The sequence below is a fragment of the Taeniopygia guttata genome, chromosome 6 (assembly GCF_048771995.1).
Source record: "Taeniopygia guttata chromosome 6, bTaeGut7.mat, whole genome shotgun sequence".
In the NCBI taxonomy this organism is placed as follows: domain Eukaryota; kingdom Metazoa; phylum Chordata; class Aves; order Passeriformes; family Estrildidae; genus Taeniopygia; species Taeniopygia guttata.
Window position 1 is genome coordinate 21,712,487 of NC_133031.1, and position 17,259 is coordinate 21,729,745.

The window sequence follows — 17,259 nt, forward strand, 5'->3', positions numbered from 1 at the left end:
CAAGTACACAAGCTTAAAAATTACCTTCTGTGATTGAAATCCTTTTTCATATGTAGCTAAACTTGAAAAATTTAGAACTAGGTAATTCCTGTGTCATTCATTACCTTTTCCCTCTAGTGGGGAAATATACCAAGGAAAGTGAGTTCAAGAAGAAATATTCTTTTCTGTGCTGGAATGGCTGTGATTTAGGTTAAAAAAAAAAGAATTCCCAAAAGATACTTAATCACAGTATTTTTAGAATAATTTTGAGAACTTATGTAATGTCTTTTGATCATAATACTTGTCACGTCTATGTTTAATTTCTGTGAAACCAGGCATTCTCTGCTGAGTCTGCAAAGCCAACCTTCACATTCTATTTCAAGTCATTGCTTCATAAGCATTTTTCTCTTTTCCTGTGAAGACATAGTAATAATCTTTAAGATTTATTACTCAGAGCTCAATTTCCCACTGACAATGTAGGCAATCTTTTGAAGGTGGGAGACAACATGTGCTCATGCCAACAGCAATGCAAAACTTCAGATGCTGTAGGGAGAGGGGAAGTTTTTGGGGGATGTTTGTCTCTAGCTCTTCATCCTCTGTGGCAGCACTTCCAACTCTACTTCAGCTGCTATTCCTGTTTACTCATTACAGCCTTTTGAAACTGGGGATTTTCCTGCCTGCCTCTCTTGAGCTGCTGTCTGTAGATGTTGGAGGGCATTGTTTGCTTTGAGCCAAGGTGTTGCTCAGCTGGCAGCACAGGGAGAGCATGCCACCACTGTTCTGTTCATTGTGCAAGTCTAAATCACCACGAGCTTAAAACAATTAGCTCTGAAATAACTAAATTCATGGGGTAAAAGAGATGACATTTAAATGCCTAATTACTATGAATCTCTTAGTGTCATTAGTGGCATTATGCTTGTGTATATACAGAGTTGCACATGTGTATAATAGACATGTTTATATCATAAATGCTCTTGAAGTTCAGAATTAGGCTTCTGTTGAGGAATGCAATTTTCAAATATTCAGCGAGATCTGAGCATAATCCTAGAGTAGCTAAACAAAAGCAAGATGCAAATATTAGATTGGAAGCATTTTTGAAGGGGAAATGGTATAGCTTCTTTCTGTACTAGATCTAAATGAAATTTCTCTAATTGAAATAGTGTTTAGAATCAATTAGCGAGGTAAAGTAATTTTTTAGTTCATACTGAGCTAAACAGTACAAGAATTTTGATAAACTTTCATCTACAGAATCTTATTAAAATAATGATACTGTAATTTGTAGAGGAAACGTGGCATAAATTTAACACAAAGGTGTCCTCCATCCTTTCTCTTGCTAATATTCAATACCTTTTGTAGCCATACATTTCTGCAGTCATTGCTTCTCTTGAATATATGCTCCTTTCTAATTAGCTGAGTAACTAGGACTGAGTGATCAGCATGAATGCAGAGTCACCTACATGGCAGGTGGTGAGCTGTCTTTAGGGCTTCTTGGCAACTCCAGAAAGCCTCAGTGACTTCAGTGGGAGAGAAGTGTGGCAGGTGAAAAAGGAAGATGGGAATAAATGAGGGTGTGTGATCTCTGTAAGGCAGCACTGAAGTGTTGTGCTGGGATCCCTAAAAATCTGTAGTCTAAAGGTAGTTAAATGAAACCCCTTTGTGAAATGCTGGGATTTTGTTTTTTACAAAGCTCCTCTGCACAGTGACTTTGCAGCCCTGTTGGGCTACAAATGTTCCATCTGCTTCCACTGTTCATTCTTGTCTCATACAAAAATGTGTCATCTGTGAGGTCTGGTACTATTTACCCTCCATCTGACTGTCTTTTCATTAGTGTAATTTAGTTCTATTTATTCAGAGTAAAATAAGTTGAAAAAGACATTAAGGAAAGTATTTGGGGCACTTTTTTAGATGTCTGTGTTGAGATTTTGGTTTTTGTGTTATTAATCCCATTTATGTAGGGAAGTTGTCATGCCATGGCAGGAAATGTAATGACAAAAAATTATTTCATTTTTTATTTCCATATTTCTGTTGTTTTTAAAGTTGCCTTGTCTCCTTAAGAGCTATTGTAATTAGCTCTTCTTGATGTGCTGTTTTCAAACACATATAGTGTTTGGATATAAAAGTTGCTGAAGTAGCATTTTATATTTAAAAATTTTGCCAATGCTACTGTTATACCTTGAAATAAACTGCTCCAAATTGAAAGCTTGCTGAATTACTTTTGTCTTGCAAGATCTTAGGTTAGCATTTTAACAGCTAATAAAAGCTTTCTTTTTGTAGTGATAATATTCTGGGCAAATGTGTGACTAAATTCCAGGAGGCATCAGTCTCATCTAATAGTTTAGTTCTTGACTATGGGAATTTGCTGAGCTCTTGAGCCCAGTTGCCAGGTTGGGTTACTAATGTGTCACCATCTTAATAGCATATATAGAATAACAGAAAGGAATAAAAAAACACTACAGAACTTACAAGGCCTGCAAAACTAGACCTGATTTAGTTGTGAAGAGATCTGAGTGAATATAAGTGGAGGGAAAAAAATGCCTGATGTGAATCATGAGATAGCAAAGGCAGCAGGGTTCAGAGGAGTCCCAGAGTGTGGGAACTGTCACTTTGCACATCACCTTGTTAGGTTTCTCAGAAGCAGCTGTACAAGCACTTGGTATTGATGCTGCCTTGGAGGCTTGCTGATATCTCAAAGTCCCTTCTATACCTATTTAAATTTTAAAAAGGTGAAGGGGGAAGCAGGGGAGCAATAGTAAGTACATGCTTTTTTTTCTTTCTTCCTTTCAGTTTTTTTATAATGGCATCTGTACTTCCAGAGATTTGGCTGCTACTAAAGGCAGGATCTCTTATCAATGGCTGCTAAAGACTTTTTCTAGCAGAGGAAGATTTCTTAAATTGTCTTCCTTTTAATCCAACTTGGTAGCTTTTTAATACCTTCTTGTTTGTTTGTTTTTTTCCCCACCACTTTTCCTGCCTCACAACCTCACCAATGTGCTTTCCTTTCATCTTTTTGATCTTCTCTATTGTGGGTTAGTGCCATCTGTTTCCTCTGAATTTTAAGATTTGCCAGGCTACTCCAAGAGCATTATATATGATGCTAGAAGAGATGAAGCAGCCTGGCTGTAAAAAATGTGAATTTTATTGGTAACACGTTTTTTTAAACTAAAATGAAAATAGACAAACCTTCCCTCTTGCACAGTTGCTTGGCTGCTTGCATGCCTCAGGAAAGGACACCTAAGCTCCTAAGCTGGTTTTGGGTATTGAATGCAGTTCATGTGTTTGATCAAGTGTTTGAAGCCCAGTGTGTGGGACTTAGCTGTATACAGCTTACATGTAGATTGTGTTTTTCTGGTGCTGGGATTCAGCTGTTATATGTATGTGAGCATATGTTAGAAGGGAGATTGCTGCAACACTTGCATTGTTAATATTGGGAAAAAAATCAACCACAAGGGATTGTTGAAGTTCATACAACCAAATTATTGTAGTGCCCATCTGCACATCCAGCCCATCTATCAGTGGAAGCTGAGAAGCACCTTTTGAACCACTCGTAGATGAGTGTCCATCTCTGCAGTTCTGGATGATCCCTCTCTTGCAGAAAACACATTGCATAATTATACTTGATTCTATCACCTTCCCTCAGTTCATGAATGCATTTCCCTGTTATTTTAATTCACTTGTAAACTTCCAGATCCCTAAAAACTTCAGAGACCCTCTGTTCAAAAGCGAAAGCTTGACATATTTTCCTTTCTGATCTTAGAAAATCATTGCATAACTCATAATGTCCTAAAGCAAGTATTGTTCTGAACTGCTGACTGCTTCAAGAATACAAATGAGTGTTCCAAGCTAGAAATAAGATTCTGGTACCTTATAAATCAAGGAGCTTCCCAGCCTTGTCAAATAAACTTTCCTTTAGCCAGTATAGCTCCAAAATTTCTGGTCTGGAAATGTTGAGCTATTTTTTTTTTTTCATAGAGGTAATGCTATTTTATATCAATTTAAGATGTGTCTTTGGAATTTCTTTGAAGTGTGCATCTTTGATATTGTGGCCATATTACTGCATGAACAAAATAAATACCAGAAGTGAAGAAATAATGTTCTTAAAAATTTCAAAATACTTTCTATTAAGTCTTCCATAAAATACGATAATACAAATAAATGTTGTTGCCTAGTTCTAAATTTGAAATTACATTATCAAATTCATTTTAAGTTATGATATGGAGGGCATGTAGATCTAGTCCTTTTGAGTAAATGTTTTATGGATTCACAAATTTACTGTTTTCTAGGACTTCTAATTATTTGATGCAAATACAAGCTGCAGTTTTAGTTCCACATTATCATAAAACAGTCCAAAAATCCCAGAAAAGTATTTCTCATCACTTTCATGTAGCCTTGAGATGCAGTCAAAAATTTGAGTGAGTTTTGATTTACTGCAACAACGGGCAATCTTAGCTGCAGGCTTTGGGGAATTCCAAAGCATTAACACTGAGTTTTCTTGATTGCATTGCAAGATTTAAGGTTTGAGGAGTTTGTTCTGCTGGTTTGTTAAAAGCTTTAAGTGCTGTCCTTCATGGCACAGTTTCATGTTCATAAAAATACACTTGGCTCCTGGGATGAGGTGAGCTATAGTTTCAGGAGAGTTATCAGTGATGAAAAAGAATCTGTTGTTCCTTTGCATTTGAGGCTGTGCAATTTGGGACACAGCAGTTATATAACTTCGTACCTGACAGTTCCAGAGCGTTGCTGAGGATGGACAAACACCAGCGCAGGGACGCTCCTGCTGCGAGCTGCACAATCCATCGGTGCACTTCCTACATAGGAAAATGTGCTTATCCCCTCCTACAGCACCTGGGTTTGCCTTAATATGTCATGATCTAGGAGTACCTAGGAAAGAATAATTTTGTTGAATTTAGAAACATTTCAGGAGATGGTTTTCTGTGCCAAAGTACATTTACATGTGGCACCAAAACCGTACATGGGGAGCAGATGCATTAGTGGGGGTACAGTTTACAGAGCTCTCAGTTGCTTTTTGTCTTCTGTTTGAGTTGCCAAAGAGAGAAAGTCATTTTATATACATAGGTCTGGTAATTTCATTGTTTGTCATAGTGCAGTAATCTTATTTTCTCCCAAATGTCTTCATTCAGGAATAATTTCAAAATTCTAAAGTATTTACTCAAACTAGAGGCATTATGAAATTTACCTGATTAACTATTCCTGCTATTTAACCTGCTGTGTTGTGAATTTTGACTTGTGAGCAAGATGGGTATTTTTTTATTTAACTTGTTTCAAATGACACATTCAAACTTCACATCCTGAGAAGGCAACATAATAAAGTGTGCATTGACATTCTGAAATTGTCATGCTGAATAACTCAGCTTCTTAGAAAAAGTTAACTTTTTAATATAAATACTAGTTAAAACTGAGATAATTTTCAAATTATGTGTATATGTATATAAAATATAAACAGCCATGGTGAAACTTCACCTTCTTGAGTATTTAAATATGATGCAATATTTTTAAATCACCAAAAACTGACTTGCCTTTCTTCCTGTTTAAGTGAACTGCACTATTTTGCCCCTGGAATTTACAAGCAAATTACCTTCAGTGAGTTTCGGTAACTTTTATGAACATAAAGATTGTGTGTGAGTGCAAGGATAAGATCAAAGTATTATTCTGCAGTGCAGTATTGCATATAAGTGTTATAATATATGAGTAGCAGTAGGGCATTCTAAAATTTACAGAAGCCTGTTGTAGATTTCTGCCATCATGTACTGATCTTGATCACAGCCTAAAAGTTTGCATTAAGCATATAAAACTTTGTGTTCTTCAGAAGAAACACAAGAGTCTTTTTCATTACATACTGAAATAATGCTTCTCTATTTAGTTTTTAGATTCGTAGCATTCTGAGAAACATTTTTCAGATAAATTGCTGTCAGAATGTGTCCATAACTATACCCTGAAATATGCTTTTTTTTTGGAATGTGGGCATTCATCAGGACAACAGCTTGCTACAAGAGATCTGACAATGATTCTTTGCCATCATAATAACTAATAAAATAGGGCAAAAACTAGAAAGCAGGAGGACTAATTTTATTCTTGCTGCAAAGCCAGCTCTAGTGTTAATTCTCCATATTTTCCGCTATGCAAGAAGCAGAGTCTCTCTCAGGGTTTAGCAAGCACCTCACTGTGGCTGGGCAGCTATTCACACAAACAGCCCCTGCTGTCTTCGTGTTAAACATTAATTGCAGAGCAGTTCATCATAGTCCTTGAAATTTTTTAATCCCCCCTAATGACATACTCATGTAGTTGCCTTTTTGTGACCTCATTGATAGTGGAAGAAAAAAGGTGTAGGGGTATGGTGTTTCTTCAGGGCTGGAGGAGGAAGCTGCTTGGGTAGAAGAGAGGTTGTTGTGCTGAAGGAGGGCGAGCCTGGCTCTGGGTTAGCCCCAGGGCCCCTCCTCAGAAGGAAAGTAGCCAGGGAAGGCTGAGGGTCTGGTGGGACAGCTGGGTGTGTAGGGCAGGACTGTTGGGCACTGTGTCAGAAATAAGAGATGGGGTTGGGAAGGAGCAGGAACACTGAGTGTTACAATGAGCAGAGAAGGAAACTAAACAAAGCTGCTACCTCTTACCAAAGCTCACTTCTGTTGAAAAACCCACTTGATCAACCCCAGCCTTCCACATTTGATTACCTTGGAAGGATAGATGGCTTTTGTGATATTTCAGAGATCCTGTGTAGAAGACACACTTTTCCAGATTATTTTCTGTTTTTCTAAAACTTCAGATCAAAAATTTTGGGTTTTGCATTTTCCAGTACATCACAAAATACAGTTCTAAAGTTGTCCAACATTGTGGATTTGCTATTGTTATATGTCTCATTAAAATGCTGTGTTAATTCTGGTAGTTATGAAGGCATTTTTTCAATCTACTTTTATTCATCTGAATGTACTGGCTACTGAGTTCATATTGTTTTAGTAGGATTTTTGTATTTACGAATGGTTAATTACTAAACTGAAACATAATTGAAAAATATGTTCTCCACAACTATTTAGTAAAATGCAAAAGTAGATCTTTTAGTAGAATTACTAGATTACTATTGATTGTGTTTATTTCCATTTAAAACCATAATTCTAAATTATTATTTTATAATACTGTGCTATATGCCTGATTTTTTTAATACCTTTGCCATTTGCTATCTAGAAAATTTGCACAGCAGGTATGTTCTTTTTTTTTTTTTTACTTCCCTGGCTGTATCATCAACTTTTTTTTCTTGTCTTGGGTTGTTTCAATTTCATCCTGCACTTTTAAATGTTTTTTCCTTCTTTATGGTGGGAGGGAAAAAGAGAAGAGTTAGAAGCTACATTTTCATTGCTTTTGGAGCTAAATCTAATGACAGCTGTACCGACAATTTTCTTCTGTGTTTACATGCAGCCAGGAGCTATGGGCGGAGAAGAGGTAAAAGTATTTAACTAAATGTTTTGTTTGCTGAATAGTGGGAGAAATAAATATTTAGTTTTCTTGTGGTAAGATGATGTTACCAATTCTAACGTTATTTAGTTGATCAATTGCTTTGTATAAATCAATCTCATATTCTTCCCTTGCAAAACAGCTCCCTTTTAACAGCGTCTTACAGCACTGATGATCCTGAGCTGATAGCTTCAAGTGTGTTGCTCTTACTAGAGAACTGGAGGATGACTGAATGTAAAGACTCTCAAGACATGTATTTGTGACTTGAAATGCATAGTGTTACAAAAAAAGATCAGTTTTGGGTTTATGTTTGGTGTTTGTTTTGTAGAAGTCCAATGTTTAACTGCTGCATTGAACATTTGAAAATTACTTATGTGAAACAGCTTTTGCTGAATATTAGACTTCATTACATTGAATTGCCTCAGATAGAACATGTGTCAATACCAATACTACTAGCTGTGCTCAACAGAGAATATTGATAATCATTTTGAAAAGGTACAGTATTTGAGCACATTTTAACAGTATTTCATCATAGACAACCCTTAAAACATCAAAGGAACCTGAAAATATTTTATAAATGCTGCATATCAGTTTATTCTGAGAGATGAAGGAACAAAGACAAAAGCAAGTCCAACAGCTGCACTGAGCAAGCCACTAATGCAGCTTGCATTTATGTCCTGTGCTGTAGCTTACACAGACTGGTTGTTATTGAGAAAATATCAGTGAAAATAGCAGCTTTTTACAATTACGTTTAGGCAGTGCCATCTGCATCGGGTACTTCAGCATTAAACTTAATTTTATCTTCCTTTCCATGAAGTTCTCTGCCAGCTATGTAGGTGACATTGCCCCCTTTTCCAAATGTAGAATTTGCATCACATTTGTGAAGAACCCTAGCGACAGATGTATCCATCACACAAACCAGTAGTGTCTAAGGGCTTGTAATTGCATGGGTTGAGGTGGTGGGCTGTACAGGCCATACTAACACAGTTTGTAATAAAGGATTTGCTCCGATTTTGTTCAAAGCTGACACATTTTAGTGTTTATTTGATAGCTAAATCTGAAACAAAATACTCAAATTTTCCTCACAAAATTACTCTCTGTGCACGTGAGCACTATTTAATTTTATTTTAAGATTGTGTCAGGTGTGTCCAGATTGATCAAATGGCACCAAAGTAGGAAAGGAGGTAGGAATCAGTAGGATAATATAAATTACTGGCAACTTGTAATTGAAGAAGCAAAATACAATAATGCATAAGTAATTGTGATGAATGTAATTTAGGCTGTTTTATACAAATATTAGTGAAGACAAAACAGGGCAAACAAGTTCTGAATGTGCTGGCTTTTCAGATTTTTTTTTTTTTTCACTACCAAGAAGCATGTTTCATTCCACAAGACTTGTTTCCTGTGTGAAATGAAGGCTTTTCCATACTAACAACTAGATTTGTGTGTGTGTGTCTTGTCATTAATGTTAGGAATTTTAACTTGCCTCATTCATATTAAAGTCTGTTATTTTCATGCTTTATCATTACCTTGACTTTTATAATGTTGGTTTTGAGCTTCCTTAACTTTAAGCATGAAATTCTACAAGTCTGTTAAAAAATGTGTTGGTTATCAAATGTTCTCATATATCCCTCTCTATTACTGCTTTTACCATTTGCATTGGGATAATATGCAGAGTAACCACAGGCAAGTCTGTGCAAGGACTCATTTTATGTTTGCTAAACTTGGATATTTTAATTAGTGCTTGATTCTGTCACTGTGACTAAGCATCTGTAATGAGAAGGAGTTTTGTCAGACATTCTTGAGGCTTGCCATAAACTCTCAGTTCCCTACTTGATTCTCTGTTTCCTTTGAGAAAAGAGATGAACGTTTCTTTTTAGGTATCACATTTAGAGCTGTTGAGTCATGTTCTTGGTACCTTGTTTTTTAACTTTTACAACCAGTTTTTCAAGTACAGATATAAGCACCGCTGTGGGAAATCAACCCAAACTATTTTGTTACCCTGACGACTCAGAGACACCCAGGGAGGGGTACAGGAGTATGTTACCAAAAAAGTGCATTTAGTGATGCTTTCCCATAATGTTCTCCCAGAAATTTGCTCAGGCTATCTCTTGAGGTGATGTTTTAATATTTATTGCTTTAGATTGCATTTTTCTCCTGTTCTTACTCATTCCTTTTTCTAAGCCTACATAAATTTTTTAACATCCCAAAAAGTCTGTAGCAAGGGTTTTCAAAGTTTGCCTTGCTTTCAGCCTTGGCATGTACTGATTGTGTTCAATGCAGTTTATTTTTCCGTTACTGGAGCAGACTGTGAACAGTCATTCCCTATTCTCTTGTCTGGATGCTTTCCATTATTTCAAATGTATTCTTCTTACATTTAGCTCTATACTTGACTTAGCTATAACTTACAGAACATCATTTGCATTTATGTCAGGTGAGTGTAGTACTTATACATCACCAAGTGTCTGGCATGGTGCTTAGAGGTGATACCTTGCTTTCCAAGTTGCTATGAATTTTTATTATTTCCTTCAGAACTCAGTCACCTCTGCAGATTTGTATTTTATTTGAACAACTTGTTATTAATTTGATATGTCATCTTGCACTAATGGCTCATGTTTGTTGTTTGTTTACTTTTTTACAAGAAGATAGGTTCATGGGCAGGAATTAAAAGATTATTTATCTCTCCAGTAATGTCAATCTCGGAGATATTTTCAGATTTCCTGCTTTTCAATGAGTGCTCTGATTTGATATTTTTACACAGTTTTATTATTCTTAATTATTTTTTCTCTCATGCAGATGTTCTCTTTTATGTTAAAATGTATATGCTTATACATGTGCATGACGTGTTTGTCCATTAATGGAATATTCATCAAAAGTCTTTCCTGTTTTATGCTCTAAGCCCAACATTTCTGACAACAAGTCTTTGATAGGTAGCATCTCTACATCCTTCTCTGATTGTGGCATTTTTTATGTTGATGTGTAAATGCACGGTAGGATTTTTACTTCAATGGATTTTTGTGTCTGTAATCTCTTTCATTGATTAAAATTCAAGATATTATTTTTAATCAGAACTTTTCTGGTGCCTGATGTTTGTAATAAAAGATGAGGCTGGTGTTGTATGTCAGTGACTTTCCTGACTTGGTTAGCTCGTTTCCCCTTTACAGACTTATTGCTTTTTTTAATCTGTCCTTTGCTACTGGAGACAATTACCGATATTTTCAGTGTGTATGTTTTTCTGACTGCTGTCCCTCTGTCTTGATTTTTCTCCTTGCCCCTGTTTTTATTTCCTTCACTTCCTGTGCTGCCAATACCAGTATGGTATTAAACCTTGGTTCTTGTTATGTCAATTTCATGCGATTCATTATCTTTGAGTTTAATTACATGCATTTACAAAACACTTATATTTGTAATCAACCCCCTATAAACTTTTTTATATCAATTAATTATAATTCCATCCCTTGGAGAAATCCTCCATGGCATGAGGGGACAAGTAGCCTTTTCAGAGTTGAGGCGTGGTTCCCATTTATACATCTCCCCATATTGCAGGATGTATTTTTCAACTCAGGTATAGGGAATTGTTAAATTCCAAAGTTGGCAAGTGTTCCTTATATGCAGTCTTTGAATATTTTTTTATCTTCCTTGTTAATAAATCTGTTCTTAAGATAACGTGTGTGTACTTTGTTAGTAATAGCAAAAAGTTAATCGCATCAGATGGTTACAAATAAATTCTTTACTTTTCATTAACAAACTGAGTAGCAGCCATTTATGTTGATTTTGCTCATTCATTACTGAAAGGCTATTTTAACTCAGTAACAAACAGGATGACAGGCTGTTCTAGCTAACAATGTTTTCCTTCAAGTGCAAGTTCTTTGTGGTTTATTTAAAAGATTTTTTTTCCTTGTTCAGTGACTCTCTTTACTTCCTGCTTAATATGCACAATCCAAAGCTTTTCCATGTTTATTTTGCTGTTTGCCCCCCTACTCAGCATGGGCCTGTGTTCCATGGCAGTGGAAGTGCTGCAGCCCTTGCTGTCAGGATCCTGTACAGCACTCAAAGGACTGTCCTGCTCTGCAGTGCAATGGCTTGAGGGATCTTGAGATCATTCCTTCAAGATATTTTATGGAAGGGGTTGGGAATGTAAATCTTCCAAAGGTTATTTCTATGACACATAATTTCATCAGATAACTTGCTTTTCATTTCTGTCCATTCGCGAGGTTTGTTTTAAAGCTAAATTAGGTTTATTGTCTTGTAAGGGTAATACTCTCTTGGAAAAATGGAAACAATACTAATGAACATGAACTGGAAAAAAAGCTGGGTCCTCTAGTGCAAGTTCTGTTAAAGTAAAACAGTAAAAGAGAAAGTTTTTTACTGAAATATTTCATTCTCCAGGAAATAGCGTTAACTATAGATCCTACAAAATCTGTTCCAGGTCGGTCTTCACTGTTTCCTTTTGAGGATGGCTTCCTAGACGACAGCCATGGTGATCAGTCGTTGTCCTCGGGTCTCAGCTCTCCGACACGCTGTCAAAATGGGGAAAGAGTGGAACGCTATTCTAGAAAGGTGTTTGTTGGAGGTCTTCCTCCTGACATTGATGAAGGTACTGTGAATCACATGCATTGCTGAGATGAGGGGATTGGCTTTCATATATAATTACTGTTAAAAAGGTCATATTTTCATAGAAGCAAATGGGTTTTCTCAGGTGTGTCTCTTGTGGTGCTTGTGGCAGTACATAGAACACACCCTGCCACACCCAAGAGTTTACCTGATGTTCTTGTGTACTGTAGATCAGAAGAGATGGAGACAGAAGTGGCTGCCTAGCAGGTCTTCTGCTCTGCATGTCTTCCCACGACTGTCAAGTGGGAAAGCTGAAAAAGGGAACTTAGTGGGTACTGTCTCTCCTCCATAGTCTACTCCTATTCTTGGATGTGGTTGACTTTAAAGACTTTCTTAATGCAGTTCTTACCAAAATACCATGGGCTTTAAATAACCAGCTCTTATACCCAGCATGTATGCAGGGTTCAGATGATAAATACAGGGTGATAATATGGCTACAAAGTAAAAACCTACTTAGCAAGGATGGTCAGAGTTTTTCTCAATCATTATCTGCTCTACCTGCATGTATCCCCACAAACCCTTACTCCCAAACTAAAATCATGACGGTTTTTGGTTTATTTTTCATGGCTGGAGTATAGCTGGAATCCACCGCTGTCTAGCTTCAATGGGCATACACAGGGAATTTGAGGATGCCTTATAATGAAATGAGGGAGATCTCTAATCTAATCTAAGCCTAAACCATATACAGTTTTAATGAAGAAATAGTATGAGTTGCCAGTCTATGTTTACCAACACCTCAAATGCAGTCCCCATGTCACACCCAGAGTTGCAGGGCTGTTATACGGGGTCTGGTGGGTAATCTGGACTTGCAGCTGTAAGAAGCAGCAGCCCAAGAGGGACAATTGATGTGCACATTGCTGGGTCACTCAGAATCAAAATACATGCCCAGTCTGTCTGTGAGGAAGCAGCATGGTGACCTGGGAGCTGTCACCCTCTTACCTGAGAGGTCTTCTTCAGTAACCCGCTATCCTTCAGCTCTTCAGGTACACATGTCTGTTCTGTCTCCAGATGATTGAAGAATCTGGTGGGCAATTCATGGGGTCAGAGAAACTGGACACATCTCAAACAGCAATCCAGAAACTGTAAAACACCACTGCCTTTTCTTTTGATGGCTTGTTACTCTGATCCACCTAACATGACATGAGACACAATTTTAAACTAATTCTTTCTTTAAAGTATGTTTTAAAATGCATTGAGAAAAATTTTTTCAAAATGAATTTTAAATACTTTTTTTCTGAAGGATTTAAATGTAAAAATTTTCCTATAGGATAGCTTGTGATGTGTGTTACATGGTGGTTCAAAGCTGATGCTTAAAAAGTGAAGAATAAACTTGGTAATTCAAGGCAGATTTCCTGAAGGGCCCGAGGAAGGTGAAATACCCACAGTGGCATGACCTGCTGCAGCCTCTTTCTAGGGCAGGCTGCAAGGAGCAGCTGTGATGACATGGAGCTCCTCCATCAGTCCCATGTGGCTGCATCTGACCCTGCTTTGTGGCTATAATTAGAAATAGACTGCAGCTGAAGCATATTCACTTCTGATAGATCATGTTTGCATTTAATCCTGCTGCAGACTTCCACTAGTGGAATGTAAAATCACTTTTTTAAGCAGCCATGTACAGCACAGAGATGAAAGAATATTTAGGCATCTGCTATGAACATCATTGCAGTTTTCACTGTTCTTGTTTTGTTTTGTTTTTTAAGTAAGACCTTTTTATCTTGCCACTGTCAGTTTTTATGTTCTCTCTAAGGTGCCTCATCTGTTTTTTTTGTAGACGAGATCACTGCCAGTTTTCGTAGGTTTGGACCTCTTGTGGTGGACTGGCCTCACAAAGCTGAAAGCAAGTCATATTTTCCACCTAAAGGTAATTAGTTTAAAATACACTTGAGAAGTCTGTTCTGGTAAAAGGAAATTACATTTGCCATGTGGCAATAAAGCAGAATTTTTACTCTTCATGGTGATTTTCTGTCTTTCATCAAGCATATTTTCAGCCATTGTCCTGATGGGAAAAAAATTCACACTTGGATTATTGAAATGTGCTCCTCTGTGTGTACTTCATCAGCACACCTTGAACCCTTGAATTATGCCTTAATTTGTCCCAGCAGTACAAATGCAAGGTAGAATGCAAGTTGCAGAAAAGTCATAGTTGATTCTGTTGTGGTTTGCACTTTGCAAGACCCGTGGGAGTAAGAGAGGAAGTCCCTTGGGTTGGGTCACTGGGTTGGGTGCCCGGTGTTTGCAGCGAAGCAACTCCAGCGTGAGCTGTGACCCAGGAGCTGTGGTCCTGCTCCACATCAGGGCTCCCTGGGCACTGGAGTGGGCCAGAGTGTGAGCAGGTGGGGCAACCTCTGATTGGGCAGCACACCTGCTTTGGGTGAGAAAGAACAGCTTATGGGAAATCTCTTTGGGAGGGTTACTTGGTTAAATCAAGCTGCTCTTACTGTACCCTGCTTTCTCTGTTTTTGTACAATACATTCTACTCTTTTTCACATGTGGCTCTTGTATGTAGTTCCTGAGTTCACTCATGATCTGAAACAGTAGCAGGAAGTTGTACACAAAATTTCTGGTCTATATGCAGAAGATTTTCATTTCTCATTGACCCTGGAATCTCTTAATTGCTCATTAAGGCCACTGATTATTTTGGCAGAACAATAAGCTATTCAGTCACTGAACTAGTTAATCCCGAAATATTTTGATAGATAGAGTTTGACTGTAAAAAACCACAAAAGCCAGCTTAATTGATTTGTAAACTTAATTGCTGGAGGCGAGATAACACTGTGACAAATACTTGCCGTGTGAACAGTATTTGGGACACTTAAAATCAGAAGAGAAGCCCATACATGCTTCCTCTTTCCTGTTCCATTCTCACCACTCAGCCTTGCTGTCAGCAGTTATGCAGCATCTGTTGATGAATTTAAAAACAAATCAAACAGCCCCAAAAACAACAAAAAACCCACGCCAAACCTCAACCCCGATGCAATATTCTTAAGGACAGTTGGTAAAATATATGCTTCTCCCTTTTTATGTTATTTTTAAAGATCTCTGGGGTCTTTCTGGCTAGTGAATTCTAATTGTGCCTTCACTTCAAAGTTTTTTGTTTTGTTTTTTTTTTAATTAGAAAAGCTGGCTTTTCCTTGTCCTTATTATGTCTTAGTATTTTCTACTTGTTTTTCCTTTTTAATTTTTTCCCTCTTATTAATTCAATAAGTAACTATTTGTTGAATTAACATGGGACTTCCAGTTTTGATTTTATTCTCTTTCTGACTGTGGACTAGTTATGCCTTGACAAACTTGTAAAATGTTTTTGAGGAAGATTTATTTTAGCAGAAGACAAGGGAATGCAGCCTCACGTCTATTTTTGTCATGATTCTAATATAGGAAACAGCTTTCAAAGCCCCTGCCAGTTGCCCTGAACGTCTGTCTGAAAGTGCTAAACAACAGTCAATCCCAACTGTTCCAGATTTATTTATATCTGACTTCTTAGTTATCAGTCAGGGCTGCAGCATCAGACATCTTGCATGCCTGGCTCTGACATTCACTTACAGTCATGGTAAGCTCTGTAGGTCAAATGCACTTGATTTACTGATCCTGTATAGGCAGCACCTACACAGAAGACTAAATATTATTTCCAGGAGTCAGAGGGTAAAGTTTGAATGTCTGTTCTAATTTTTTCACAGCTTTTTGTTTGTTTTTTTTTTTTTTCAATAAAGAGTACTTACTTTTCAAAGTTATTATGGAATCATTTTCAGAAGTACCACAGTAAAATGTCTCCAATGCTCATTTGATCAGAAGTTCTTTCAGACTTAAAACCTAAGTTGGTGGGCTTTGGATTTGGTTTTGGATTTGGTTTTTTTTGGTTTTGTTTTACTTTTTTACTTTAAGCTGTTTTGATGCATTATTGGATATTTCCTTAAAAAATACAAGAAGAGATATTTGAAATTATGCTTGGTGCAAAATTCAGTGAGATTTATGCAGCTGTCAAGTACTCATGAATTCAAATGTTTTCTCCATTCATTTTTGTAGATGTCTTGTCTTCCATGTTGCATTGCTAATCTGTAAATTTTCTGACATTTTGAATATGAGTCTTTCAAATTGAAAACATGTCCAAAAAAACAGAGAACAAATGAAATTACAGAGGAGAGAACGAGCTGGGGTTTGTATGTTAGCAAGCTTGAAAAAAAACAAGAAAGATGAATTGTTGGAATAAAGTGGGCATGATGCAGAGGCTATTCACACATTGATAAAGCCTGACCTTCAAGGCTTCTCCCACCTCCTTGAATGTGCCCCAGAGGCAGTAAAATTGAGCCCTGCTCTTTCTGGACATATGTCATCACCTCCAGATGGACTTCAGTGGCCTTTTGATGGATGGCCTTTTCCATTACTGGAGGGTCAGGTCATTGGGCAGTGTCTGGTCTTTCAGCAAGGTTCAGGATTTTTGTCTGCTTTGGTAAGTGTTCACTGAGAGGTTTGGGGCAGACATCAGTAGGTGATGCCATGGGTCAGCACAGGCAGTGAAGTCTTATGCTGCAGCTGCTTCACATCATGGTTTTCTGTCTTCAGTTACATCCAGGTGATGCAACATTCCCTGCAGTCCTGAGTGAATCAATACAAATTTCCAGTATCAACTTGTTGGTATGATTTATTGAATTTTGGAGTGTTTGCTATGCTGGTGCAACACATGAATTCCCTGTAGTCAGCCTGTATTAGGAGCACTCTGTTGATATTCTCAGGGCTAGGAAGAGAAGGCTACAAAAACCATTAGCCATGGCTAATCTGATCAAGCATGAAATCTGAAAGATTAAAATGTTGCTTACAGTCTGGTGACCTCCACCACCACCCACCAGTCCCCCCGAGGGCTTGATCTGGTTAGTTTAGTGAGCGAGTCAGGCCACAGATGTGTAGTCACTTCCAGCAAGCCTTGTTAGCTAGTTTATTAGTTGGTGGGGTTGATTAGCTTAGCTGCAGTGGCATGTAAGATATCATTGGGACCAGTTGAGTCCAGAAACATTCCTGCAGCACTGAGCTTGAACAAAGGTTTTCCTGGATTTGGCATCCTGAGCAGGATGGTGTCACCACAGGTCTGCTTAGGCAGACCTCAGATTAGTGCTGGGCCTGGTGGACATAAATGATTGTGTGTGAAAGATGCTGAGCTGGGATCTCCAGCATGGTGAGTAACACCAGGCTTATCCCGGTGTGAGGTTAACAGTGCCA

General features: G+C 37.6%; 1 protein-coding gene across 16 annotated transcripts in view; it reads left to right on the forward strand.

The window, feature by feature from the left end:
- The window catches only part of CPEB3 (cytoplasmic polyadenylation element binding protein 3), an 82,059-nt gene that overhangs the window by 41,468 nt on the left and 23,332 nt on the right, over positions 1 to 17,259 (forward strand). For 11 of the 16 annotated variants that reach the window (XM_030276126.4, XM_030276118.4, XM_072931128.1 and 8 more), the window contains exons 5-7: positions 7,402 to 7,425; positions 11,867 to 12,034; positions 13,823 to 13,912. In XM_030276126.4, coding sequence (XP_030131986.1) covers positions 7,402 to 7,425; positions 11,867 to 12,034; positions 13,823 to 13,912 — 282 coding nt within the window. The remainder of the gene's footprint in view (positions 1 to 7,401; positions 7,426 to 11,866; positions 12,035 to 13,822; positions 13,913 to 17,259) is intronic. The other 5 variants (XM_030276120.4, XM_030276119.4, XM_030276127.4 and 2 more) reach the window with 1 other exon arrangement.